The 27,131-nt window shown below is 43.8% G+C and overlaps 1 protein-coding gene and 6 non-coding genes across 8 annotated transcripts; 6 read left to right on the forward strand and 1 right to left on the reverse strand.

Moving 5' to 3' along the window:
- The first annotated feature begins 33 nt into the window (after positions 1-33).
- CTC1 (CST telomere replication complex component 1) lies at positions 34-18,833 on the forward strand. Of its 2 annotated transcripts, XM_016154713.2 has the most exons (23): positions 34-142; positions 2,590-2,753; positions 7,068-7,302; positions 7,450-7,661; positions 7,901-8,060; positions 11,052-11,342; positions 11,443-11,571; positions 12,133-12,365; positions 12,488-12,665; positions 12,758-12,958; positions 13,420-13,546; positions 14,144-14,258; positions 14,397-14,724; positions 14,858-14,947; positions 15,200-15,393; positions 16,186-16,274; positions 16,370-16,544; positions 16,841-16,918; positions 17,151-17,295; positions 17,388-17,452; positions 17,702-17,867; positions 17,972-18,098; positions 18,252-18,833. In XM_016154713.2, the coding sequence occupies exons 1-23, from the start codon at positions 110-112 to the stop codon at positions 18,389-18,391; spliced, it is 3,675 nt and encodes a 1,224-aa protein (XP_016010199.2). In that variant the 5' UTR covers positions 34-109; the 3' UTR covers positions 18,392-18,833. The 2 variants fall into 2 exon arrangements, with proteins under 2 accessions (XP_016010199.2, XP_036078484.1); XM_036222591.1 differs by lacking the exons at positions 17,972-18,098; positions 18,252-18,833 and having other exon boundaries at positions 17,388-17,465; positions 17,702-17,817.
- Positions 18,834-19,800: 967 nt separating this feature from the next.
- Positions 19,801-19,874, forward strand: TRNAI-AAU. The gene has a single exon. It is a non-coding gene; the product is annotated as a tRNA-Ile (tRNA).
- Positions 19,875-20,327: 453 nt separating this feature from the next.
- Positions 20,328-20,409, forward strand: TRNAS-AGA. The gene has a single exon. It is a non-coding gene; the product is annotated as a tRNA-Ser (tRNA).
- Positions 20,410-20,735: 326 nt separating this feature from the next.
- On the forward strand, positions 20,736-20,809 carry TRNAT-AGU. Its single transcript has one exon. It is a non-coding gene; the product is annotated as a tRNA-Thr (tRNA).
- A 3,093-nt stretch (positions 20,810-23,902) lies between these two features.
- On the forward strand, positions 23,903-23,974 carry TRNAP-CGG. The gene has a single exon. It is a non-coding gene; the product is annotated as a tRNA-Pro (tRNA).
- Positions 23,975-24,590: 616 nt separating this feature from the next.
- On the forward strand, positions 24,591-24,662 carry TRNAD-GUC. The gene has a single exon. It is a non-coding gene; the product is annotated as a tRNA-Asp (tRNA).
- A 751-nt stretch (positions 24,663-25,413) lies between these two features.
- TRNAG-UCC lies at positions 25,414-25,485 on the reverse strand. The gene has a single exon. It is a non-coding gene; the product is annotated as a tRNA-Gly (tRNA).
- Positions 25,486-27,131: the final 1,646 nt, after the last annotated feature.

A 27,131-nucleotide genomic window follows, 5' to 3' on the forward strand; every position in this document is an offset into this window, starting at 1 on the left:
GGAGCCGAGAACGCGCCCGTTGATGACGTTGCAGACGGGCCCTCTAGTGATCATTCTCGCCAGTGGCGCTTTGCTCACCTCGCAGGAGGACTAAGTCCTCTGGTGCGTCATGACGGCTCACCGGGCACAAGCTACAGGCTCCGTGAGTGCCATTCTCAGATCCTCGTCCTTTTTTCTTGTCTGTCCTGGATTTTCTGTTCTGTTCCCTCCACCTTGCCTCTTCTCCCTGACTTTGCTGGCCGCGCCGGGGCGAGGGGGAGCCCGTGAGGCTTTTCGTCCTGCGCTCTCACTGGTTCTACGGATATATATGTTTATTACTGCGGCGACTACTGTGAACCTTAAACACGTCTCGTTCCACTCTCTAGACTTCAAGACCAGTAGGAAGCCAGGAGCAGACTAACGGCAAACTTTGGGCTGTGGGTTCTTGAGGGAGACCCCTGATTCAACTCTAATGGGTAATCAGGAAAAGCTTTTGAGACCCAAAGTACGTGTAGGAGTGAGCAAAGCAAAAACAAACAAACAAACAAACAAACAAAAACACCGAAAGAGGTCTCAAGGTGGAGGCAAAAACACGTTCAAAGGCGAGATAGAGAAGATGTCTTTGAAAAACTCAGGATGGTGGTAGAGGGGTCAAAGCTGACAGTCTTATAAGTCTTGTTAAGCAGCTACTTTAACCCTAGGACAATTGGGAGTTATTAAGGGTTTTAAGCAGAAAAGTGGGTGACATTTTAATTTCCGTTTCCTGAGGTATCAGTGTAGAGAATGGACTGGAGTACCAATTAGAAGGCTTTTGTTGAAATATAATGAGAGAGGGTGATGACCCTGACCGTGGCGGCAATGTTGAGGTACCAGAGATGAAGACAGCAAAAAAAAAAAAAAAAAAAATTCAAGGCGATAGAATCTAAAGGACTTGGGTCTTGTGTAGGGAAAAGAAAGATGTTAAGGAATCAAGATAGAACTATTTGGTTGAGGATGCTATTTGCTAAGTTAGTGAACACTGGAAGAGGAGTGGATTTTGTGAAAAGTTTAATGTTGGGCATCATTGGTGCATTGGTGCATGGCCAGGTGGGGAATCCAATTGCACATGGTTATAACTAGAGCTCTAGAGAGAGATCAGCTAAAGTAGAGATATAGGAACAATCAGCTAATAAAGCCATCCAGTGAATGAGGTCATTGGTAAGAAAATATATAGTGTTCGAAAACTTCAGCCTATACTAGTATCAATCTAGGGAGCTTATTTAAAATACAGACTCCACTCCCCCCCATTCTGATTCAGTAGTTGAGGTCACCCAAAAAGCACCTGCATTTTAAATAAAACTGATGATTCTGAGGTACCACTTTGAGAAACAGTAGTGTTCAATGTTCCAAGCAATGGACAACCTCTCAGAGAAATAGGAGTTAAAAAGATGACCAAGAGAGAAAGACAAATGTATGAGAGCCTGAGCTTAGATTATATTGGTGGGCAGTTCTGAATGATGACCTGGTCCAGTTTTGACAACCATGACATGAGTGGGAGTGTTTGGCTGAGGTGAAATGAAGGTGAAGGTCAGTGGTAGGACTGTCCATGAGGACACTGAAGTCATCTAGAACTTGAAGACTGATTTTTCGAGCTGTTTCTAAGATGCTAAATATTCACCGAATGTGGATTATTGACCAGAAGGCTAATAGAAGAGCATTGGAGGAACAGGGATAGAACTGTAATAGTTTAGAATTATCGCTGGAGATCAAGAAGGATAAAGGACCTAACTCTAAGTTTTGTTGAATTCTGTTGGAATTTAAAAATAAAACTGCCTAGCACCAGGAGTAGGCCAAGCTGGTCCCACGTGCTAGAGTTATCTACATATAGAGGGAACTATGTGTCCACAATCTGTGGTGAATATACAAAGATAGTTCATGTCCTCCTTAGGAAGCTCACATCTTAGCCGAAAAGAAAGAACAGGAAACATCCAGTGGGATTGATTGTATCATATATGTATTTAGCTTACGGGAACGCGAATGTATTGATGACTAAAAAAGTCGAATAATTAAAAATTATACTTTATCTTTGTTCTTTTAATGTACTGTTTATTATTAGGTACATTTCCATTTCCATGTAAGTTACTATATAGTACTATGTCCAATTCAAAGGATTTTTTTCAAGGGTGACTTTTGACCAATTTTTTATTCAACTTGCTGACTTTAGAACCAGACCCTACATAAAATGGGATACCACTATCTTTGGTGATCATTGCTTTTAATAGAGGTATGTGCGAGGTGCTGTGGGAGTTCCAAGGATGGAGCAGCATTCTGCCTGGGATGGTCATAGAAGGGTTCATAGAGGAATATATATTCTAGTTGAGCACTTTAAGGATTGGTATAGGTTTATTAAAGAAAAAGGCAAGACCAAAGCTGGATGGCCAACTCTCTGAGCTGATTGTATGGCTAGACTAAAGACTTCTAAGGTTTCTTTAAGCTCTAAACTCTTTTACTTTTCTTCTTCATTTACATGCCCTCTTGATCTTTCTTTTTTGTATTCCTTTATTCTTCCCAGAATTTCCTTGGTGGGCAGGATTGTCATGAAGATGTTCTTACTAGATTTACTTTCCTCAGGAGCAAGCCTGGCTTGAGGCTGCCCAGGCCTTCATCCAAGAGAGCCTGTGGCCAGCTGGCAAAGAGTCTAACGTCCAGTTGACTCAGTTGGTAATTGACTGTGTGAAGACTACCTGGTTGTCCCAGGGAAGGAACCAAGGTTTTACACTGCCCCTCAGCTACAGGTAAGGAGAGGTAAGGTTCAGTGGAAAGTTCAATTTGGAATTAAAAAGGAAGGAACTGAGAAGAGTGAGGGGAAACTTGCTAAGGGGAAGAAAAGGTGGTATAAATACAACCGCCTTCTGCCAGACTTTTCCATTCTCCATCAAGCTACTTTCCTTTTCCTATAGTTCTCCGAAATTGGCTCAAGTTTAGAGACAAGGAAAGGAAGGAAGAGGATGTGGAGAAGACTGAAAGAAAATTTGGAAAAAACTCTCAAAGTGGGAAGAGAGGCTGATAATATTTCATTTTGTATATTAGGTAACTAAGGTTCACCAGGTGCAAATAGTTGTGTTTAAGAAGATCTGAGTTTAAGATCTTCTGAAGGTTTTTTTTTTTTTTAAACTATGCTAGCATTTCCTAAACTGTTTTAGGCAATATTAATAAAGTACCACAAGAAAAGGGCTCCGTGGCTAAATAAATTTGAGAGAGATTGGATATGATAAGCTTCTCTAGGAGAGTCATGAGGCTCTTTAACATTAAAGGCTGAAAAGTACTTCACAAAGAAGCCTATTTACCTTGTCGTAGAAGTATCCACTATCTTGAGTATGTATATTATTCCTGTATATATCTTTATATTTTTACTACATGCGTATATCCCTAAGTAATATATAGTAGAGTTTAGACTTTATATAAATGGTACTATACCTTATATATCCTTTGTTATTTGCTGTTTGCACTTAACATTATGCTTCTAAGATTTATTCATATTGATAGCTCTAGCTCATTTATTTTAACTGCTGTATGGTATTCTATTATGTGAATATACATATCAATATTTATCTTTTTAAAAAATAAAAAATGTAGAAATCTGTTTAGCTTTGTTTAATTTGTCATTTCCCAGACTTATTTGAGCACAGGATACTTTTTCCCTGGCACTCCCTTAACTTGCTTATAGCACTTGGGGAAATGCTTCACTCAGCCTAGCAATCTATCATAGTCTGTAAAGGCAAGGGATCTTTGGTGAGAAGACGGCTTAATTGTACTCCATGTTATCCAAAAAAAAAAAAAAAAAAAAAAAAAACCATTTAAAAAATTCTGTCTAATTTTCTTATCCATGGACTTTATTATGAACCAATGGGAAATAAACAGAGTTGAAGAAATGAGAACCCTCATCCACTGTTGGTGGGAATGTAAATTAGTACAGCCATTATGGAAATGGTATGGAGGTTTCTCAAAAAAATTAAGAATAGAACTACCTAAATGATCCAGTAATTACTCTTCTGGTTATTTACCTGAAAAATATGAAAACATTTATATGTAAAAATATATGTATCCCTATGTTCATTGCAGCATTACTTAAAATAGTCAAGACATAGAAACAGTCTAAGTCCATTGATGGATGATTGGATAAAGAAGATGAAGTGTGTGTGTACACACACACACACACAGTAGAATACTACTCAATCATAAAAAAGATGGAATATTGCCATTTGCAACAACGTGATGGATCTTGAGAGTATTATGCTAAGTGAAATAAGTCATATGGAAAAGGACAAAAATTGATTGATTTCACTTGTGTAGAATATAAAACAAAACAAACAAATAAAACAAAAATGAACTCATAGATAAATCAGAGTGATGGTTACCTGAGGAGAAACAGGACGGGGGGAGGATGAAGTGGGTAAAGAGGGTCAAATATACAGTAATGGAAGGAAATTGGACTATATGAAGAGCACACAATAGAGTATAAATGTTGAATTATAATTTGTACACCTGAAAATTATGTCATTAACCAATGTTACTTCAATAAATTTAATTTTTAAAAATAATTAAATTCAGCAAGGATCGAGGGGAAATCCTAAGATGGAATTCTGAGGGAAACAAATGAATCTAACAATTAAAATGTTATTTACAACTACACAGAACAGGAAAATTATATTTCAACTATATATTCTCAGAATAAAGACAAAAAGAATCACAAATGAAATAAATAAACCAGTGATAACCAAAATTTCTGGTCTTCCAGAATGTAAATCAACACACTGCTTCCTTTACTGAGAAGTCTCGTCTATGAAAAAATGTCAGCTGAACTAAACTGTGTTGTTTGGCTTTGTATTTAGCCAGGTACTTAACTCTCAGTTTTGAAAACCATAACATTTTGCCGTATTTGCTTCAGTTCTTTTTTATAAGAAGTAAAGTGTTACAGATTTAGTAAAGTCCCCTAAGTGCTCTATCCTGATCCAGTTCTCTACCCCTTCTCATTAAGTAATCAGTGTCCTGAAGGAAGGTGCAGCCTCATCCAATAAGCACACCATCCACTTCCCTGGCTGTTTTCGCATTGCTCTCCAATGGAGTTGTACCAGTTGACACACATATCAGCATATGTCTGTATCCTGAACCTTTTTCGTATCTTGTTTTTGCCGTTTAAAAAAATTTTGGGGGGCCTATTTGATAGGATTAAATGATATCGTAATTCCAAATTAATTTCTGAGAGCCCTTTTACCTGGGGGCTTTTTTGTTTTCCTCCTGTGTAACTCATCTCCTTTGGACTCTGTTTTTTCTTTCTTTTCCTTTAATTCATGTCCATGTTCATAACTTTTAAGATTCCATTGTTTATTTAAATATAAAATGAGATCTCATCTGAAATGTCCTACTAGTATGGGAAAAGCCTTGGGACAGGAGAGCTGTTTGTCAACCAGTCATAGTTGAAGAAATTGTGATTTCCATAAAGTCTTAATTGCAATGTGGTTGAGGTCTCCCACTGGTGAGTTGAGTGTATGCCTAGTGCCCTCGGTGATCACAATCTGATTAAAGGAAGATCCAAATCTCTCCAAATTCTGATATTACTAGAATAATTGAAAAGTGGTAAGTCAGCAATTTTTAGGAAACTTAGACCTTTTTAAAGTTTCTTGTTATTCAACATAAATATAAAATTGATAGTATAATATATAGACGTGAGGAGTGCATAAAGAATGGTGGATAAGGGTAAAATAGAAATTATTTGACAGACATAAATATTTATTTCTTCATTCTCCTTCATTGAGTGCCTGTTGTATGCCAGGCATTGTGCTAGGCCTTGAAAGTTGGAGAGCAATGATAAATGCAAAGGATTTGAGGTTATCACCTTCAGTTCCCGACCCAAACCCTAAAGAATCTGGGAAAAGTGACCCCTATTTTTACTGTTTCCTGTCCTGAAGGTGTCTAAGAAACAACTCTCTCCCATTGCTTTCGCCTGGGCATTTAGAGAAGTAGAGAAACACAGACAGAACCTAGACTTTTGAGTGAGCTGCACCTGGCTTTGCCACCTGCGCCACTGTATACCTGAACCTCTCTGTTTCCTCATTGGTAGTCTTACAAGGGGTTTTAGTGAAATTCTATACAATATCGAGCGTGAATGGACCCAGTATAGTATGTGCATAAGGGACTCAACACATGTCAGTTTCTATCTTTGCCATTTATCTACTTCAAAGCCATTTGAGAAAGAATGAAGCAGATGTGGAAGGGTAGTGAGCCATCTAGAACATTATTCCCACTCTTCAGTACTCATACATAGTTGATCTTTATGAGTACAATCAGGATAAATTGTGATATTTTGTAACCTTATCCTATTTCTTTTCTACTCAAAAAATCATAGGAATGCAAGTGTGGAATAATGGTATTACAAAGATATGAATCTGTCACAACTTTGATAATTTAACTGTTATCACATAATCTATGATATATCTCACAATAGTGACTGCAGTGTTGCAATACTTTGCTTAAGAATGGCTGATCTCATACATCTCTTGAGATTTGGAAATTCTTGATATTAACTCCCATCTCAGCCTCAGCTTCCCAGCTTGTCTCTAGTACTGTGATCTTCTAGACTAGGAAGGAAACTTGGCTGGGTCTATTGAGGTTGAGCCATTAGGCAGATGACTAAGTGGCCCCATTGGAGTTTTCTGTTTAAGAGCTCTGAGATGCTATCAAAGGAGCTATTTGTAAAATATTCTATAAAATGTTCTCCCCACATTCATCTTCTTAGACTGCTTTCGCATTCCTACTTCATTTCTCTTAGTCGTCTCTGTGGCTCTATCTTGTTCAAGGTATTATTCAGCAGACTTTCTTTCTACTTTCTCCCTTGGTACTACCCAGTCTTTGAACCCAGATTCCATACTCATTTTCTTAGGCTTTTCACCCCAGCTTTCCCCCTCCTTCAGTTAATCACACAATCTCCTTTCTTAGTCCGCATTCCCCATTGACCTTTCTTTGGGATAGTGGGGGGATTTGTTGGGGTTGAGATTAACTTCTTAGGTTTGGATATAGCTTTGTAAGACTTTGCTTCCTTCACTCTGCAGCTTTGTCTCAGTACAGGACCTCAAGACCCACCAGCACCTCCCATGCTGCAGCCACCTGTCTTGGAGCAGTACTGCGTACCAGGCTTGGGCCCAAGAGGCTGGACTAAGTGGGGCCCTGCCCCGGGAGAGGCTGTTACTTTTAGGAACACTAACAGACCTATCAGGGGACTTGGAACAAAAGTGCAGGAATGGAAATCTTTATGTGAGAGATAACACTGGTATCCTGGACTGTGAGGTGAGTAGGAAGGGGAGGTTAGATGCTCAGATCTCAACAAGAATAGTGCCTAGGAGTGAGGCAGTTAAGTCTCTGAGGGAGCAAAGGTAGAGGGGATTAAATGTGATGTGAGGATCTTGATTAACCCTTTCTCTTGGTCTTTTTTAGCTCATAGATCTGGACCTTTCTTGGTTGAGCCATCTCTTTCTGTTCCCCAGTTGGAGTTACCTCCCTCCTGCCAGGGGTAATTCTTCAGAGGAAGGGCACTTGGAGCTCTGGGGTGCCCCTGTGCCGGTGTTTCCCTTGACCATCAGTGCTGGCCCTCTCACCCCTATATCTGTTCTCTACCCTGAGGCTGCTTCCCGCCTGCTCAGGCACAGGTGATTCTTCCCTCTCTAGGGGAGGAGGGAGCACTCTGAAACTGGGAGGACAATGATGGGTCGATGGCAAGGAGAGAGGGTATTGAGAGTAATATAGATGGAATGTTCCAAATCAAGGGAACGATAGAGCCTCTTTTACATCACAACTGGATTTGTCTTTATGTGGGAGGGGAGGCATTTGTTGGGTAAAAGAAAAGAAATAAAAATGACTTTTTCTCTTTTCTCTCTACCTTCCTTAGGAGCAAGCTCAAAGTCGTGCAACCAAACCTGGCTGGGAAGCTGGTTCGATTGAGTGCCCTGGTGAAAAGTCAAAAGAAAGCTTACTTCGTCCTGACTCTTGGTGAATCATCCCCAGCTGGCAGCCAAACTGGCAGCTATGTGTCGTCCATCATTGTTCAGGTGAGGAATGGGGTCAATTCAGAGGCATGGAGATAGGGAAGTGGTATTAGAACTCTTAATAGGAAAGATAAGATCTTAGGAAGAACCACAAAGGAAAGGAAGAAAGCTGGAGAGTTGTTTTCTGGAACAGCGATGTTGAGGGAAGATTCCAGGTATCGTCATTTCTGTGTACAGGAGGTGGGGAATGGACTCGCCTGCCATGAGTTCATTTGAGTAGACAACTTTTGTATTGTGTGTGATATTTTGTAAATCTGTCAGAATCACTTAATTTTTTTCCCCTGCATTAGAAGGATGACCAAGGAAATTATTTATCTGAACATTCTTAAGACATTAAATATATACACTTTTAAAAAGTGTATTGTTATGTGACTTATAACTTGGTACTTATTGTAGACTCTTATCAACTGGTAAAATTTTTAAATCATTAATTTATATACCAATTATTATATGGCTCATAAATTATCTGAACAGGGTTCCAAAAGCATTCAAAACAATTAAAGAATGAAAAGGCTTTCTAACATGCATATCAGAAAAAAAGGAAACTAAAATTTATTAGCACTATTAGAATTCTTAACTGTGTCTGTGTGTGTCGTGAGTTTAAATAACAGTGATTAGAGTATGAATGAGCTAAATATACTAAAACTAAAAATTCCTAGAAGCCACCCAAATTTCTGTTCTTGCTTTTTGCTTCTGAGTTAAAGAGGAGCTTTTGTATTTTTTCTACATTAGAATATTTTAAGTCCCCTAGAGACCATTCAAATGGTCTATGCAGAGTGGGATTGGCTCATTCATGTATTATATGTCAAGAGAAAAATCTCTGAATTTCTGCAGGGTGACCAAAGTATGGTAAACCCTTTGGGTAGTTTCTCTTATTGTAGATTTTATATGGTATCGATTTATGAAATAAGCAGAGAAATGCAAAACAGTATGTAAGTTCTAAGATGTGTGGTATAGTTTGTAACTGCTGTAGCAGGTTATCTGGAGTTTATTATGTTGAGGGAAGCCTTATGAGAGAGTTTAGACTTGATCTGAGGCTTGAGGAGTGGACAGGATTTAAATCACTAGAAGAGAGGACTAGAGAATCACCTGTATCAAGATTCAACTTTTATTGAGTAGGTAGTATAATGCTAGGCACTTTGTTCAGTTCAGAGGCACAAAATTGAAGCTCTCAGCCAGATAATTAAGTCAGCAGTTACTGTTCAGAATCATAAGTGCTGTAGTAAGTACATGTCCAAGCACGAGGTTGTGAGGGTGCAGAGGTGGGCTTTGGAATAAGCCTGGGAGGTGAGGAGAGTAGTGGTCTTGGTGTGTTTGTGGGCTGCTGAAGGGACATACTGTCTCTCTAGATGACCCCAGGAAATCTCTTGTATGGTAGAAGAGTGAGGTCATTTCTTGAAAGAGGAGGACTGGACTCAGTAAAGAGGAGTAAAGGTTCAGGGTAACTACTATTTAGGTGGTCAGGGATAAGAGATTGCTAAGCAGTAATGGGACGCAGCTGGAGAGGGTCACCATCATTATTTGGCACTGGGATGGCATGGGTCTGTCTTCCTCAAGTAGGTTTTTTGCCTTAGAAAAGGAGTTGAGGAATTAGCCATGGCGATGTGATATTAGAACAGAGGAAGGGAAGGACCTCAGTGTCTGAATAAAGGAGAAGGGGCTGCAGTGTTAGAGGTCCTAGTGAGAGGTTAATGAGCAAAGGAGGGTTGGGGGAGAGCAGAAGCACCAGTATGCATTTGTTTGTTCAGTCCAACCATTATTAACTACTTGTTTTGCACAGTCAATAAGCTTAAGTGAGGTCTTAGCAATACCTTACAGTGAATTGTGACATCCAAGGTCTGATCGGTGATAGTCAGGTGGTTTTAGAGTAGAATTGGAGGTCTGTGAAGTTGAGCACAGGGGACTGAAGTTCAAGTGTCGTGACCATCATTGTGTTTTGAAGGCCCTCAGAATGGCAATAGTACCATTGTGCCTGTGGGAGAAGTATGCCCTAGAAGAATGGTATACTTAAGAACAGTCTCTTTTTACTTTGTGCTTAAATTTCTTCAACAACCATCCTTCCCCAGTCCATATAATGCCCTGCTGTCAGATATTTATTTTTATTTTCCTGCTTTGATATGTCTTACTTTCTTATAAAGTCTTCAGTGTGTTTTTTTCCCCCTCAACTTGGCTGTCTCATCTTGTCTCCAGCAACTCCCAAGAACATTCCTTTTTCTTTGTCCTTGCCAGTGATTTCACTGCCTTGCTTGATTTTAGTTCTGCACATTTCCATGTTGTTGCCTCCTGCTTGAATCACCTTTCTTTCTCTCCACTTCAACAAACCAGAGATGTCCTTCAGGACCCTGTTCAAGTTTTACTTCTTTCACTTGGGCTTCCTGATCATTCCAACACATCCTAACCTTCTCCCTCTTTCTCAGAAACCTTAGCAAATGTGTATGCTTTTTGCCACTTGATCATACATGGCCCCATAATATGACTTGGGTTCGTGTCTGTGTTTCCCAGTGGTTTGAAATATGTTAGAAGAAATATGTTATAATACAATCTATTATATTTCCCGTAACATCCATTTGCACTGGGTTTATAGATACATACCTATAAACCCAGTGCATGTTGATTAAATAAGTGAAAGTAGTTTGTATGTTATGGGGTGGAATAGGGAAAATTCAAAAAGGATCTAATTTTCTAAATGGAATGTTTATGTGTTTTGGAGGAAGTTTTACAGATGGCGTGTATCTTGAGGGAGGGATTAGGAAACATTTGGCATCTCCTTTGAGAGGAGAGATCCTGAAAGTTCTATGGTTTAAGATTTAATTTATAAAAAAGGAAGATGAAGAAGCAAGGAAAGCTCACGATGAACAGATCTTTGAGATCAAATTATGATGGAAAGGGACTCTGGCAAAGGGACAGCATTGTGGGAAGCATCTAGGAGAGAGGGGAGGATATTTAGGACTAGAGAATCACCTGCACCATGTTGCCTGCTTCTGCACAAGCCAGGTCCCTGCCCAGCTGGTCTGGTACCAAGCCCTTTGGCCTGGTAGGGCCTATGTGCTGACAGAGCTTCGAGTATCCAAGATCCATGGTCACTGTTACCATGTTTGGACAACTAGTCCCTCCTCCCATCTGTTGCCGCTGAAACCAGAATGTGTGCGAGAGCTGGAACTAAAATTAGAGCCAGACGAACTCCTCTTAGAGGCTGACCCCAAGCCACACACTAGGCCCAGCAACTCCCAAGACAGGAAGGAACAACAAGGTCTTGTCCGGGACTCCAGACTCTTATCATATACGGTGAGTATAGGGGAGAGATCCTAGAGTGTGAGGGGCAGGAAATGTGTATCTTGAAAGGGGAAGGAAATAGAGATCAATTGGCTCTTTGACCTTTTTGCAGGGAACGGTCACAGGTGTGCTGAATCAGCCTGCTGGCCTCTATGAACTGGATGGGCAGCTGGGGCTTTGTCTTGCTTACCAGCAATTCCATGGCCTTAGACGGGTGGTGCGACCAGGAGTCTGTCTGGAGGTACATGAGGGATCAGGGCTGGTGATAAAGAGAGTCCTTCTCAGCAGCTTCCTTTACCTTTATAGGCTGGTCTTTTTTTTTTTTTTTTTTTTTTTTTTTTTTTTTTTTTTTTTTTTTGTGGAAGGGTGGGAACCTTTATAGCAAAAATATATAAAAATAATAAGTGTGTATTGGGGTTGAGCTCAGATCAGGAAGAAGTAGAGTCTGGGGCTCATGGAGAAGGGGTTGGGACCAGAATGTCTCCTTCATAGAAGGGCCTTCTAACTGGAGGAGTTATAGGAAGGGCCAGAATGATGTCATATGGCCTGGTGAGTAGGTAAGTCACACCAGCTAGGAGTCCTCTGGCCCTCTGAGTAGGTAAGCCACACCAGCTAGCTGAAGCCTTACCCTAAGGGCAGTGGGTTGTGATGGAAGGTAAGACATGGAGGCTGAAAGGAAATCGCCTGTATAGGAAAAATTGGGTTTCTTTTGGAACTCAGGCAGTGGGAAACTACAGTTAACTGCCTGGAGTCATCGATTTGGCTTCACCTCTCCTTTTTCACTTTTTCTGCTTTTCTCCAGCTCCAGGATGTTCACCTCCTACAGTCAGTGGGTGGAGGAACAAGAAGGCCAGTGCTAGCCCCTTGTCTCCGTGGTGCCATTCTACTTCGAGGATTCTCTCGTCAGAAGCCTGAGACTCAGACTTCCCCCCAAGCCCAGGGTGCCTCCCTGTATGAGCAGCTGGTATGGGAATATCAGCTAGGACTTCCCCTCTACCTGTGGGCTACCAAGGCCCTGGAGGAGCTGGCTCGCAAGTAAGGAGGATGAGGAATCTGGGCCGGCAGTGGGAGTAGGACACCACCTCTGTAAGGGAAGCAGGATCTTAAAAGAAGCAGGGTCTTTGGGGGAAGTGACTCACTTTTTTTCTCTGGCCAAGGCTGTGTCCCCATGTGCTGAGACACCACCAGTTCCTTCAGCATGTCTCTCCTGGGAACTCCAGCCTGGGACTACAACTGCTGGCTCCTACCCTGAATGTTCTAGCTCCACCATGCATCCCCAGTCGGAATGCACATAAAGAGATCCTTGAAGAGCCACATCTCTGTCCACTCCAGAAGGTATGAGGAAGTGAGGAAAGTTGGGTGACAAAGCTAATATATGGAAGGGACAAATGGGATACACAATCTGATTTTTCTTCTTTCCCTTACAGTACACTCGGCTGCAGACTCCCTGCTCTTTCCCCACTCTGGCTACCCTGAAAGAGGAAGGGAAGTGCAGGGCCTGGGCCTCCTTTGACCCTAAGACCCTTCTGTCCCTCCCAGAGGCTTCACACCTGACCAGTTACCAACTCAATCAGCGCCTTGCCTGGTCTTGGCTCTGTCTGTTGCCCTCCACCTTCCAACCAGCTCATGTAAGTGGGCCTCCAGCAGGGCTCAGGGCATTTTCTCTTTGTGCTATCCTTACTACCACTACTGTAGTCATTTCTTGCCATTTTTACTGACTAGCCTTCTAACTAAACTACTCTATCTCTTCTTGACCCCTAGCGACAGCAACTAGAAAGAGTGAGGCAAAATGTGACTTGAATTACAAAACAGTCTTGCTTTAAATCCCTGTTTCTCCCAGTGCACATAAAATAAAACCCAAACCTCTTATTACATCTGATGCTTATTCTCCTACCTCTAACCTCGATGTGAACGCATGTATGTTTTTTTCACATATGTCTTCCTCACTTGAAAATAAATTCTCTGAGGTCAGAGACCATGTCTCTTTTGTTCACTTTGTAGTTGACGTTTAACACAGTGCCTAGCACATAGTAGATGCTCAATATTTGCTTAATAAATACTTGATACCTTGGCTTTTGTCTCCCTTTAGGTTTTACTTGGGATCCTGGTGGCTTCATCTCATAAAGGTTGTCTACAACTTCGAGATCAAAGTGGTTCTCTCCCCTGCCTACTCCTGAACAAGCACTCACAACCCGTCACTGACCCCCGGCTCATAGGTTTGAAGTCTAAAGGTGGAGAGGTGGTGGTGGCAGAGTGGAGGGTCTTGGAATGGAGGGTTTGGGAGGAAGCACCTGCTGAGATTTTCTATAGATGCTGAAGTTACATAGGTTAATCAACAGGTTTTGGGAGAAGTTTAGAAGACCAGTATTGGCAGGTAGAGAAAGGGAGCAAGGGGTTTCCTAGCCAGAACTCCCAATTCCCAATATTCATTTCTCCTTCCATAGTGCCTAATATGCACACCAGGATGGCAGCTCCCATTTCTTGCATTCTTAGTTTGGAAGAATAATGATGGAAATAATGATGGTTTTAATTGGCCTTATGGAAATTTGTAGACAGGAAAAACCTGGAAAGCATCTTAGATCTAAGAATGGGCATTTTAGGGATTTATGAGAAAGTAAAATCAAGGCCTTTCAGCCTAAAAACCAGGGGCAGGATTGGACATGCAGATGGAGTGGTTTCTCCTTGGAGGTGTCATCCCTCTAAACTGGATGTCAGGTCAGGCTTGTGCTGGGCAGCAAGACCTGCAGGGCAGTCTGCTTCACTTCCCATTCCACAGTTCTCTCTTGTCAAAATAGAAAACTTCCTTCTTCTAGGCTGTTTGGTGCGGGCAGAGAGGTTCCAGTTGGTCATAGAGAGGGATGTCAGAAGCAACTTTCCTTCCTGGAAGGAACTGAGCATGACAGACTTCATCCAGAAGCAGCAGGCCAGGTTGGCTTCTTGGAATGGTGGCTGTACGCCAAGTCTATAAGGGGAAGGGGAAGGGCCTGGTGCAGATATTAGAATGCTGGGGCCTGCACACCCAGTATCTGCATCACTAAGACACCTATTCCTTGTCTCTCCCAACAGAGTGTATGTCCAGTTCCTCCTGGCTGATGCCCTGATCCTTCCTGTGCCCAGACCCTTCCTTCTCTCAGCCACCTCCTCAACACCTCCTCAGACAGAGCCCACCCTCCCCAAGGATCCCCACTTAGGACAGAGCCGGTTATTCTTGTTGTCCCACAAGGAGGCACTGATGAAGAGGAACTTTTGTGTTCCCCCAGGAGCTAGTCCAGAGGTGCACAAGCCTATGCTCAGTTTCTACGTATCAGGGAGCTGGCTTGGGAGCACCCAGAGGAAGGAGGGACCTGGATGGGGCCCACTTGAGCTCAAGGGAGATGAGAACAAGAATCAGAAGGTAAGCTGGGACTGCAGGAGTGGTTTCTCCTTGGAGGTGTCATCCCTCTAAACTGGATGTCAGGTCAGGCTTGTGTTGGGCAGCAAGACCTGACCAGTCTGGAACCCCAGCATCTTGTTCTCCTTCCTTACAGGTTCTCCTCATCTTTCTTGGCTCCTCAGTTCGCTGGTTCGATTTCTTGCACCCTGGGCAAGTGTACCGACTTGTGGCTCCTGGCCCTCCTGTGAGTGCTCAGTTTCATTTTACCCTTCCCCAGAAAGCTTTCTTTTTGGTTTAGAGTCCGGAGAGGAAATGCAAGTGCCTGGTCACTGTCTGGCTCTCCTAGCAGAGGGGTAGATCTAGATCAAATGGAAGACCTGTCTATTTCTAAATCACTTCCTTCACCAGGCTCCAGAGGGAACACAAAATTGGGTCATAGTATTTTGTGAACCTCCTTCTGGATCAGAGACTAAATTATCTTCCAATTTCCTGGCAGACACCAATATTGTTTGAGGAGGGTAGTTCATCCTGCATATCGCAGCGTCCTCTGGAGTTAGCTGGTTGTACATCCTGCCTCAGTATCCGGGATGAGTGGACCCTGGAACTTGAGAGCTCCCAGAACATCCCAGATCTGTTGGGTATCAACAAGGCACTGCCTCAGTCCTCACTGACCGACCTGCTCAGTGGCAAGTAAATGTCTTCCAGCTTCTCCAGCTTATTAGACTGCTCTCTTTTCCTCTGCCTTGGTTAGGTTTGGTGCACTGTCCTTTCTCTGTTTCTGTGTTTCTTTCATGTGATTTAGATGTCAGTATAAGATGGGAATTGTGTTTCATACCTGATTTCCCCTAGAACGTTACTATTTTGAAATGATCATGAGCAGCCTTAGCAACAAAAGGAAATATAAGAAATTTTTTAAAAATATAAAGACAAAAGCTGAAAATCTATAGAGCAGGGCCTTCTTTTAATACAAGAGGTACCTGGCTTATAGTTTCAGATACAGATATACTCTCTTCATATAAACTTTTTGGGGTACCTGCAAATGCAAATGAAGAAGCTGCAGAGATATTTCCCTCTGTGTTAAACCCTAGTGGATTGTATGTGTAATTTTTATGAAACTGGTCTCTACTATAAGTGAATGCTTTTAAGGATCTAATTTGAAGGCGGGATCTTGAGCTCCAGCATATTAAACTACAAATGATGGACTGACAGATTATAAGCATAAATACAAGTGCAGATTTAACTCTGCTGGTGTACTTCTTGTTAAAGCCTCTGGTTAGTTAAAAAGTTGTATAGGTTTTGAGTGGTCTGCCACAAGTCTATTTTTCCTATAAATCCTGTTACTTTTAGTGTGTGATTTGACACAGCATGAGAATTTTTGAGATCTTAGATGATGTTCTAACAGATACTTTAGCTCCTTTTTCTGTCCTTGGACCTGACTCTCCATTCTGTCTTCTTATGCCTTTATTCTCACTGACCCTTCAGCTTCACCGATTCCTTGGTGTCCTTCTCAGCTGAGATTTTGTCACGGACATTGTGTGAGCCACTTCCGGCCCCTATCTGGACAAAGCCTGGTAATGACACTTCCTTGAAGGGAAGGTATGAAATGGAGCGATGGGACTTTATGGTCCAGAAAGATACCACCGACTCCTCCCCTTTCCTTCTGTAGGGAGCACTGAGGCCAGAAGACGGTGTGTGAAGCTAACCGTAGCTCTGGAGACTGCTCATTGTGAATTCCCCCCTCACTTGGACATATATATTGAAGGTCCACACTTGCCTCCACCACTAGGACTCCTTCCAGGAGCCCGAGTCTACTTTAACCAGCTGGAGAAAAGAGTTTCCAGGTGAAGATCTGTGTAACTGGCCTTGCCACCTCTCCCTACTGATATGATTCTTTTGAATGTTCACCCCTACCTAACTATGCTACAATGACACCTTCTTTTTGATAATTACATTTGATATGTTACTCTGGAGTTTATGCCCTCTACCCTCATGAGATGTTCCAGACCAGTCCTTTCCTCATTCTTCCCTCTGATTTGATAGAGCCTGGGCTAGGGTACATCCTTCAGAGGAGTAGCCTAGTTTGTGATAGAGTCTCAACGTCAGCTTCAAATTGACTTCCTTCTCCTTCCTCTTGCAGATCCCACAATGTTTACTGTTGTTTCCGGTCATCTACTTATATGCAGGTCCTGAGTTTTCCCCCGGAGACCACAATTAGGTCAGTGCCCCTGGCTCTGATCCCCAAATCTCACAGCCTCACATCTATATTCCACACATGTTCCTGGCTCAGGAATTTTTGCCGTAACTACAGTATTCTCCAGTCCTAAAAGAATGTGTCGAGTCAGAGTGATTTCCTCTGCCCCAAATAAAGTCCTTCCAGAAACACCCTGCCTTCAGCACTCCTTTGGCTGTTTCTTGACACAGTTCCCTCCCCCATCTTTTTTTTTTAGTGCTCCACTGCCCCACATCTACCTGGCTGGACTGCTGCAGGGTGGGCGGTCCCCATTCCGTGCCACTGCCTCTTGCCATATTGTTTCTGTCTTCAGCCTTCAGCTCTTCTGGGTGTGTGCTCACTGTACCAGCATCTGCCACCAGGTATGGGAGGGGAGAGGCTAAGCTGGGTGTAGGGTGCCAGAGGAATGTGACGAGACCAAGAGGATTTTTCCAACCACTTTTTTTTATCCCAGGGGAGGTGTACTCAGCAGGGTTCCACTTGCCCCACTCAGACGTCTGTAAGCCAGGCCAGCATCAGGTGAGAGCACAAGGTGGGCACCCATCACACCATTTACTTCTCTATTACACAACTTCACCGGTGTGCTGTCCCTGTATTAACATAATTCTCAGCTTGTGGGAATTGTTTGATAAATATTTTTGAATGAACTAAGGGTAAACAAGTTAAAGATGAAACGGCGGGGATGGAGGCATATGAGTTCAGGTGACTCACTACGTGGGTTTGCTGTGAGAATTTATGTTTTTTACCCCTCCCCCCACCCCACCTTAGGCTTCTAGTGGAGGATGGGACTGCTGAAGCTGTGGTGACCTGTAGGAATCATCATGTGGCAGCAGCACTAGGACTGTGTCCTAGTGAGTGGACCGCCCTCCTAGAGTTTGTCAGAGGGCCAGGGAAAGTGGCCTTGCAATTTACAGGGCCTGGAGCCCAACATGAGGTGAGATGTGGCTACGAGGTAGGTATCGGATACCCATGTTCCTGAGGGTTTGGTAGAGGACGTAGGAGTTTGAGTTCTGCTTAATCCTGAGTTTCCCTTTCTAGTCTTCAGCCAAGATCGATGAGCCCTTAATCCTCTTCCTCCGGACACTTTGTACCAGCCTCTCTGTCCTCCGCCCTATTGTGCTTTCATTTGAGCTTGAGAGGAAACCCTCCAAGATCATCCCTTTAGGTAAGGATGGAAGGGTGACGGGGTAGATAGATGGGTCACAGGAGGAAGAGGGATGAGGGATTGATAGAGGATCTGGAGTTGGGGAAGAGAATGGTAGATGCGAACTAAAAACCACATGGATAGCACATGTGTTTTCCTCTCTTCCTATCTCAGAATCTCCTCGGCTACAGCGATTCCAATGTGGGGAGCTCCCTCTCCTGACTCGTGTGAATCCCAGGATCCAACTGTCATGCCTCTCTATCCAGGAGACTGAGCACTACAGCTCTCTAGGGGCATTTGCTTCTTCCTGCTAACCTGAACTGCAACAATGGCCTGAAAGTTCTTTCTGTCTGCTGGAACCCTTGAGGCCTAGGCTCCAGCTGTTCCTGCTTGTCGTAGCCCTTGCCTTCTTTATGATTGAACCAGGATCCCAGAGCCCTGTATTCATAAACTGCTACCCTACTATAATTTCTCCTTCATATTCTGGTACCAGCCCACCTTGGGGAAAGTGTGGAAATAGACAAATTATGGTGATGTTGATATTTTATCTCTGCTTGGGGTCAATGCACCTGCATTCACAGGTGACCCTGACCTTGAGTTCTGCCGTTGCGGCAGGGGCCAGAGGAACAGAACACTCGCCTTGTGTTATAGATAGTTTCATTTACTTTTAGCAAGTAGAGAAGATGGAAATTGCATCTAAAGCTGTCTCAGGAAGGGAGGCTTAGCCATTACTTATATATACTATTTGGTTAATTATGTGTTGATTTTTTTCTTTGTTGTTGGTTGCACTTAACCTGTTGAGTTCTTGTCAAGTTCATCCTGTTTACAGCTGCATCTGCAAAATATTGTGCTACATTTTAACATTTAACAAAATTTTAAAATAATAGCATTTAGTAAGAGCAGCCCAGACCTTGAGACCCTTGTCCTATCTAACACTTGCGACAGGTCCCTTGGCCTGTGATAAAGCTCTGGTGATGTTTTGTAGTTTGGGGTCCCAGACTTTCTGACCTGGCAGCTGGCCCATCATTTACCATCATTTCCACCCTTGTTTTTCACCAGTGCCAAAACTGGTTTGAAGAGCTGGTCCAGCAGAAGAATGATACCAAAAGTCAGTTTGGTTGTTATCTACCCTAAAGGGAGTAAATTGGGGTGGTGGGGGCAGGGTAGATGGTCTCAGTCAGCATTGTTGGGCTGAGGAAGAAGTCCATTATGCAAGCCTAGAGTTATTGGGAAGTACAAGATGCATATAAGGGAGTGGGAATGAGGGGAATGCCAACCATTAGGAGAGGCTTTTAAGAAAACTATTATGGAACACCAGTCAAGTGGTCAGTACTGTGGGTTTCCCATGGGCTAGGCATAAGGCAGATCCTTGATCCACACTATGAGACTGGAAGGGATTCTTAAGTCAGAACCCGTAGATATAAGGGTCGCACAATCAAATATATGTATTTGGTTGGTGTTCTCCCATTTTTTTCCTGGGAGCTGCTTGCTCAATGGAGAGGTAGAGCCTAGCCACACCCCTTAGAGCAAGAATAGCATAGTAAGAAAATTTTGTTCAGAGGTCATTCCTGGCCCTTTAAGACATTGTTTCCAGTTTGTATTCGGAAAGCTTTTGAGTCATGGTTAATTCCCACAAAAAAAAAAAAATCTCTCGAATGTAACGATTTTGTTGATATACCTCGTGATATAGGTATGTGCAGCTGAAGGTAACTCTCCCATCACTGGCCGGTTAGCTCAGTTGGTTAGAGCGTGGTGCTAATAACGCCAAGGTCGCGGGTTCGATCCCCGTACGGGCCAGGAGTAAGCTGTTTATTTTGCTTTCCCCCCGCCCCCCCCCCCCTTCCCATTTCCCATACATGCTGTTACCAGGAAGTTTCCGCCCGGAGCCACTTGGCCTCTGGATTGCAAACGACCCAAGGCTTTTCAAAACCTGAATTGTTGAACACTCTAAGCTTTGGAAGGACATTCCCTGGGCTAGGGCAAAAGGAATGGTTCCCGGCATCTGCCGCGTCTTCTCTTTACAACGCGAGCGCGTTGGAGGCCGGTGAATGGAAGGGAAGAAACGAGACGAGGACCCCAAAAAGGCGGAGTGTGGGGCGGGGTCGCTAGTGAAAGCGCCAATACGATTCTGTTCTTCGATGTTTACACCCACCAGTCTCCTAGCCCCGGAACCACGAAATCGTAAAGCCGGTGGTTTGCCCGACACAAAAACAAAGAAGACTTGTGGAGTAGAGAACTTGTTACAACCGTGTAGTCGTGGCCGAGTGGTTAAGGCGATGGACTAGAAATCCATTGGGGTCTCCCCGCGCAGGTTCGAATCCTGCCGACTACGCGTGCTCCTTTAAAATTTTCTCCCCCGTTCCTATTCTACTGCCTTTATGCTCAAGGTAAGACAAAAAAATTTATTTCCATAAGTGTTCCAAAAATTCCCGTCTCGGGACTCCTAGACTCTGGGATGCTCCCAAACCAATCATTTTTGGCTATAGTTGAGATATTTGATTTATTTCTTTCAATATCGGGAATCCATGGATGGATGTCCGACACCAAATCTAATTACTTTGTCAAAATTAATTTTAGGAAAATTTGGAAAATTAATGTGGCCAGGTTCCAGGTTTTACATTCATGTGGTGCACCACCTGGACCCGCTAGAGCAACGTTGGCGCCGTGGCTTAGTTGGTTAAAGCGCCTGTCTAGTAAACAGGAGATCCTGGGTTCGAATCCCAGCGGTGCCTTACGTTCTAATCGGAAGTTTGTGTTACTTTTTGTCTCTGAATCTACACTAAAAGACGCGAGCGTTATATAGTTCCACCCTCAGGGCATTCAGAATTCCTGCTAAGAAGAGCTGCCAGTCCCGTGAGACCAACGCTTTAAAAGCTCACTCTGTGACCAGGGCAGGAATCCTGAGACCTACACCTTCCTCTACCCAGTTGATGCCACACCCCGTTGGTGCTGGTGGGCTAGTCAGGTGGGCCGCTCTATGCCTCACAGGAGGGGCATCCCCAACTCCCATGCCCTATCCCAGAATGTCCCCTAGAACCTGAGTCGGTTTGTTTTGTTGGTTCTTCAATATATTTATTTTGGTTTGGGGCCTCAGAATTATACATGTATATATAATAAATTTTAAATTTTAAAAATGGAGTAGGGAGGGTGCATTTTCTATATGTAGCTCTTATACCAGGCCCTTTATATTCAGTTATCTTCATTCATCTCCACAAGCTGGCAATCAGGGTTAGGAGTTAGCAGAGATGTCTGGCCTGGCACCATCTGGTTTCTTGCAAAAGACCGCTGAAGGGCTGGGACCCTGTGGACAGGGTGGGAGTAGAAGAGTATGTATTCCCGGTGGGATCTCCAGACCCTATGGAAAGGCAGTGCCCGTTTGTGGAGCACTGAAGCCAAGCTGATTAGGGTAAAAGTAAATGCGGTGGCGAAGGAGGCAAAAAGTAGGATCTATAGATGGTTGGCAGGATCTAAACCTCCTTGGAAGATAAGCAGAAAGGTCTAGACACCATCCCTTGGCCCAAGAACCAATGTAAGATATCTGAGCAAAAGTGTTGGCTTGAAGAAATTGCCATCTAGAGGTGACAGAAAAGTAAGTGAGGCAGCAACACTGAGACTGATTTGTGCCAAGCGGCGGGCTGTATCCTGTGCATAACCAAATGAAGAAGGCACAGCCCCTTTTCTCAGAGAGCTCATTGGAAGGAAGACACAATCACACCGCAAGATGTTGTGAGAATACGGAGAACAGAAGTGGCATCTCATTGGGCCTAAGGATAAAGAGTGGTAAAGAGAGGCTTTCTGGACTAAGTTTGAAAGACCACGTGGAAATTTGCCTTATGTTCTCTTAAACAACTACTGTACCACATAACAACCATTGTTCTAGGTCTAGGAAATACAGCAGGGAACAAAAAAACACAACAGGAATGTTTTAAAAATTAAATTATATGACATTCTAGATAAATGCTACATAGAAGAATGACAAGGGATCAGAGAGTATGTGTGTGTGTGGGGGGGTGGGGTTAGTTATAAAAATGTCAAAGGCTTGCACTAGGTTAATTGTAGGAGAGATGGAGAGAAGGGGATGAATTTGAGACATGTTTAATATAAAAAAATATAGGACTCAGTAACTGATAGGATGTGTAGTCTGAAGAAGAGGGAGAAGAAATTCAGGATGTTGCCAGGGTTCTACTTCAGGGAAGTGCTGGGGGTGGGTGTGGGGGTTGGTACCATCTCATATTCACCAAGAATATCTTGTCACTCTTTCTCATCCAATCTCTTTCAAACAATTGTGACTGTCCAAAGTTATACCTTGTGTCAAGCTTTGGCTCCTGTTAAAATGCAAAATATTGCACCAAATCGTAAACCATAATCATCTGTTTACACTTTAGTTCTTGGATTCCAAAAGTGGGGCTCATGGATAGGAGCTTCAGGATACCTGTGAACTCCCTGATATTGCATGGATTTTTCCAGGAAAAAAGGTCATAGCTTTCATCATGATTTGTAAGGGATTTAGGCCTCCACCTCTGTGAAGGTTAAGAGTCTATGAGATAAGATAAGAGAGAGGTGACTGGAAGCTTAGGGGAAAGCTGGAGGGAGACAGGAATTGAGAAAGAGTAATGGGGGGAGGGGGAGATGCCAGATCAGCCCTGAGGGCTGCTTCCTCACAAACCTGAAAGGCTTGGGACACTGACAGGAAAGGCCAGGCTGTTCTCTGCTGCCCTCCCCCACTGTCTTGCCGGCGACACCTGGGAAAGAAAAAGCAAAAAGCTGAACCCTTCATTGAAGTCGCCGCGACCAAAGCATCTATGGGTTAGGAATTAGGAAGGGCCAGGCCCCACAAATCACACGACTAGGGTATGCAGCAAGATGGTTCAGCCCAGAGATGCTCGAGTGTCGTGACAGGTCAGAACCCTGCTAGGAAGACTCCCCAGAGTAGGTACTGAGCTGAAGGAAGGCAGAACACGTGGCCTGCAACTGTCCCACCAGGTCCTGCCAGGGCTCTTGGTGAGAGCATGGCGAGTGTGTATTAAGAGCATATAGGTTCACCGAACAGTCAGGGACTACTGGTCTTGGACCATACCAAGTGGGCGCTTGCCTCAGAGAACCTTACCTTCCGGGGGTCTTAGGCGGCAGGTAGGAGGGAACTGGAGACAGAAGGATAGACAGGAGGGTAAGGGTAACCTGATTTTACAAGCGGAGAGTGCTGCTAGGGGTGTTAAGCGTCAGGATATAGCCTGGCGCCCCGCCCCACTCACGAAGGTTGGAAAGCCGATTCCCCTACCCCACCCACCAGCCGCTCATCTCAATGTTGCCCCTTCGGTGGGCACTGCCACATGGTCTGGCGAGACCGTGGGCTACTAAAGGGTCTAGGATGGACAGAATCAAGAACAGAAATACGGGATGGTGTTCACCTAGGGATTTTTGGCTCATTAATTGTCCCCAATCAGGCAACTCCATTATTGTCTTTAAAGCTCTGAGCCAGGGCACTGAATCCGATGACCGCGGGAAGAGACGGTAAGTGTCGAGACTACAAGTTATGGTACGGCGTCGAGACAGTAATTGGAGGGAGTGGGAACTCGGATGCTCAAGGTAGTCCTGGAGGGGCGTGCGGGGGTGAGGCCGAGACCACTCCCTTCCACTTCCTTTACGTTATTTCCTGGGAGGAGTCGGAACTTGCGGACCCCAAGCAGAGAGATTTCCAGATCCCTGTATCAAAGTATTCAGCGTCGGGACAGAGGGTCCCTGAGCACGCGCCAAAACTCATAGTAGCAGAACTGTAGCAAGTCTGATAAGTCTTCTAAAGGAATGGGAAATCGAGTTTCCACGGTGGCTCGTTGGTCTAGGGGTATGATTCTCGCTTCGGGTGCGAGAGGTCCCGGGTTCAAATCCCGGACGAGCCCAGTCTCAGTTTTTGCGGAGTCTAAAGCACTCTTAAGGTACTTAGTATCTGAATGGATCTAAGGAGGCTTCCCCGCAAATTGATTAGGGTGAGCTGATCCACTGGAGCGGATATACTGAGATCAATTTTATTCTGAATGAATGTCTAGGTGTCAGGAAGAAACTCACGATGCGTAGTCCTTCCTGACGTGCTAGGAAGAGCTCAGACAGATCCGGACTTGGCAAGACACTTTCTGCTTCTGCTCCCCACCTCCCTGCTCAATGCCTCTTCACCGCCGCCGGAGCCTGCTTTCTGTTCGATTGATGCTGGTCAACATATAGCTGTGGATGACAGTGAAAAGGGGTGGGACCTATTCAGGAATATGTTTGGGAGAATCCAGGTTCTCCCAGAACTTAGGTCCCTGCAGTCTCGGAGGCGTCTATTTATTTCTCTCCGTGACTCTTGCTCGTTTCTGCCCTTCTGGGAACTCGCGCTTAGATGTGGTTAGGAATGTGCATAGGTCTGAGGTTACCATTTCTCAGTGGCCTAAATAACAAAATCCCCAGAAATCTCTAAGTTAGCACGCTGAATTCAGTGAAAAAATCAGGTGCCGGGTTCAGAAACACCTTATAGCTTATTCCTCGTTAGTATAGTGGTGAGTATCCCCGCCTGTCACGCGGGAGACCGGGGTTCGATTCCCCGACGGGGAGAAGTGTGCCGTTCCTTTTTAAACACTAATTATTTAGGAAGTACCTGTCCTCGGCTCGAGAACGGAGACAAAAAAAGACCTGGCGGGTGGGGGGGTAGGACGGTGGGGGGGGGTAGGACGGTGGGGCGGGGCGGAGAGGAATAATTTGTCCCGATTCTCAAGCTCACATTCTAAATGTCGAGTTACTGTTGTGCTTCGAATAACTTGCATTGTTGCTAAACTGGCCATTATTCTCTCCATTCGTTCTGTTTATTATTATTTTCACCGTTTTCACGTGTGCTTATTAGACGTGTTCGTTAACGATAATTTAAAAAACGCATACGGGCAACAGCACAAAACTGACACAGCCGGCGTAATCCCGCCGCCAGCCAGCCTTGGCCTCCTGCCGAGTGCTTTCTCCTTGACATAAATACGAGTTTCCAGTCTCAACTTGAAACTGAACAAGCCTCTTTCTCCCGCTGCAGTGCTGAGTCCTGGGCCGGCGCCCCGTATCAGCCAGGGTGCCGAGACTGGGATTTTTGGTTTCCTTTCGTCTCTCCTTTTTTGTGTCTGCGGATTGGCACGGCGCCCAACGCCGAGTCCGCAATATCGGGAACAGATTCCAACTCGCTTATTTTGATATGAGAAGGTGAGGGGTGCACCCCACCGAGGTCACGGAAAGCTGGTCACCTCAAGCGACCTTCTATGAAGGTGACGCTGGGGGGGGGGGGGAACCAGGGAATGAACATAGGAATAAAAGTTTTAAAAGCACATGCGTTGGCCGGGAATCGAACCCGGGTCAACTGCTTGGAAGGCAGCTATGCTCACCACTATACCACCAACGCTGCTTACGAATCTCTTTTCCAAAGTTTTTTAAGCCTTAGTTACGCCGTCAGCGTCGTGACTTAAATTACGTGATTCTGGGGTTAAACCAGGGATAACGACGGGTGAACATGAACGAGACCGAGACGAAAATAACGTCTGTCGTCTACGGAGCACGCACGTGTGAGCAGCTTGACTCCCACGCCGCCAGTGAGGTCCAACCACCCCACGAAAGACTGGGTGATTATACCCAGTCTACAAACGAGGAAACCTAGGTCCAGAGAGGCTAAGTAAAAGTTTTCTGAGTCACCGGCAGGGCCAGGATTATAGCTCAGATTTGTTTAAGGTACCAGAACTGCAGGTGCCAGAACCGTGATGGCTTTATGATCCCCAGAAATAAATCCTAAAGACATAAAATCGCTTCTATAATGAGTGAGCTCAATATATCCCAAGGTTAAAGAATTGGGTTTTAAATCAAATGTGCACAATTTGTCCAGGGAAGTTTAACTTCTATGTGCGAGCGCGTCTAGCTCACTTGTGGCTCACAGAATTACCCTGACAAGGTCTTGGTCTTACCTGCAGGGCGGAGGATAAACTCCGCCCCTTGTTGTTGACGTATGTTCCCGAGACCCTTCAAGGAATAACTCCTAGGAGGTTTTTTGGTGTACTTCTGAGTCCATGTTCAAAAGGCTACGCTTTCAAATTACTATGAAGTCACGAAGATTGGCTTTTATGTATTCAAATTACGGCGGGGTCTCGACGATTGGCCATTTCCAGCACCTAATGAACTCGAAATGACGCCTTTCAGAAAAAAAAAAAAAAAAGACTTGTTTTGTTATATGAGAAAAACAAAAAGTGTTTCTGTAATTTTTCCCCCTAAGTGTCTGAATTTTCTCCTAAAATTCAAATTTTGGAAATTTTATTTTCACCTTAACTATTTCTGTCAAATCAATCAATTAAAATAGTAACACCTTTACTCTCATAGATATTTTAGGTATTCTAACACAGAAATTGTTCATGAACAGTCTCCAATTCTTGTTCACGAAATGTATTTGGAGCAATAAATGTTCTTTATTAGTAAGAATATAGCAATAATGAATAATTTTAAAGTAATAGTAATTTATATTCCTCTTAAACCACTGTTTTAAATTTTGGCGGTTTAATTTCTACTTGCCATTAGTGTCCATAATCTTGTAATCCAGTATTTTGAATTATCATTGTCATAGAACTACAATTCCATAGTCCTTATAATTAAAATTTTAATGCCCACCTAAAATTCGAGGGTAACTCTGTAAATTGCAGTAGTCCCCCGTTATCCACAGTTTCACTTTCTGAAGTTTCAGATACCCACGGTCAGCGGAGGTCTGAAAATATTAAATGGAAAATTCCAGAAATAAAAATTTCATAGACTTGCCCACCGTTCTTAGTAGCTTAATGAAATCTGGTGTCACTCACTCTGTCCCGCTGGAATGTAAATCATCCCTTCGTCCAGCATATTCAAGCTGTACAGTCATCCCTTGGTATCTGAGGGGGATTGCTTCCAGAACCCCCTTGGATACCAAAATCCGCAGGTGCTCAAGTTCCTTATATAAAATGGTGCAGTATTTGCATGTGACCTACGCACATTCTCTTATACATTTTAAACCATCTCTAGCTCACTCATAATCCC

The sequence above is a fragment of the Rousettus aegyptiacus genome, unplaced genomic scaffold, assembly GCF_014176215.1.
Source record: "Rousettus aegyptiacus isolate mRouAeg1 unplaced genomic scaffold, mRouAeg1.p scaffold_m13_p_6, whole genome shotgun sequence".
NCBI classification, from domain to species: Eukaryota; Metazoa; Chordata; class Mammalia; order Chiroptera; family Pteropodidae; genus Rousettus; species Rousettus aegyptiacus.

Bases quoted from the DNA above. Each gene is read 5' to 3' on its own strand.
- CTC1 (XM_016154713.2), top strand. From the start codon at position 110: ATGACGGCTCACCGGGCACAAGCTACAGGCTCC. The intron at 7,303-7,449 runs GTGAGTAGGAAG...GGTCTTTTTTAG, and splicing joins CTGGTATCCTGGACTGTGAG to CTCATAGATCTGGACCTTTC. The intron at 18,099-18,251 runs GTAAGGATGGAA...TTCCTATCTCAG, and splicing joins CTCCAAGATCATCCCTTTAG to AATCTCCTCGGCTACAGCGA.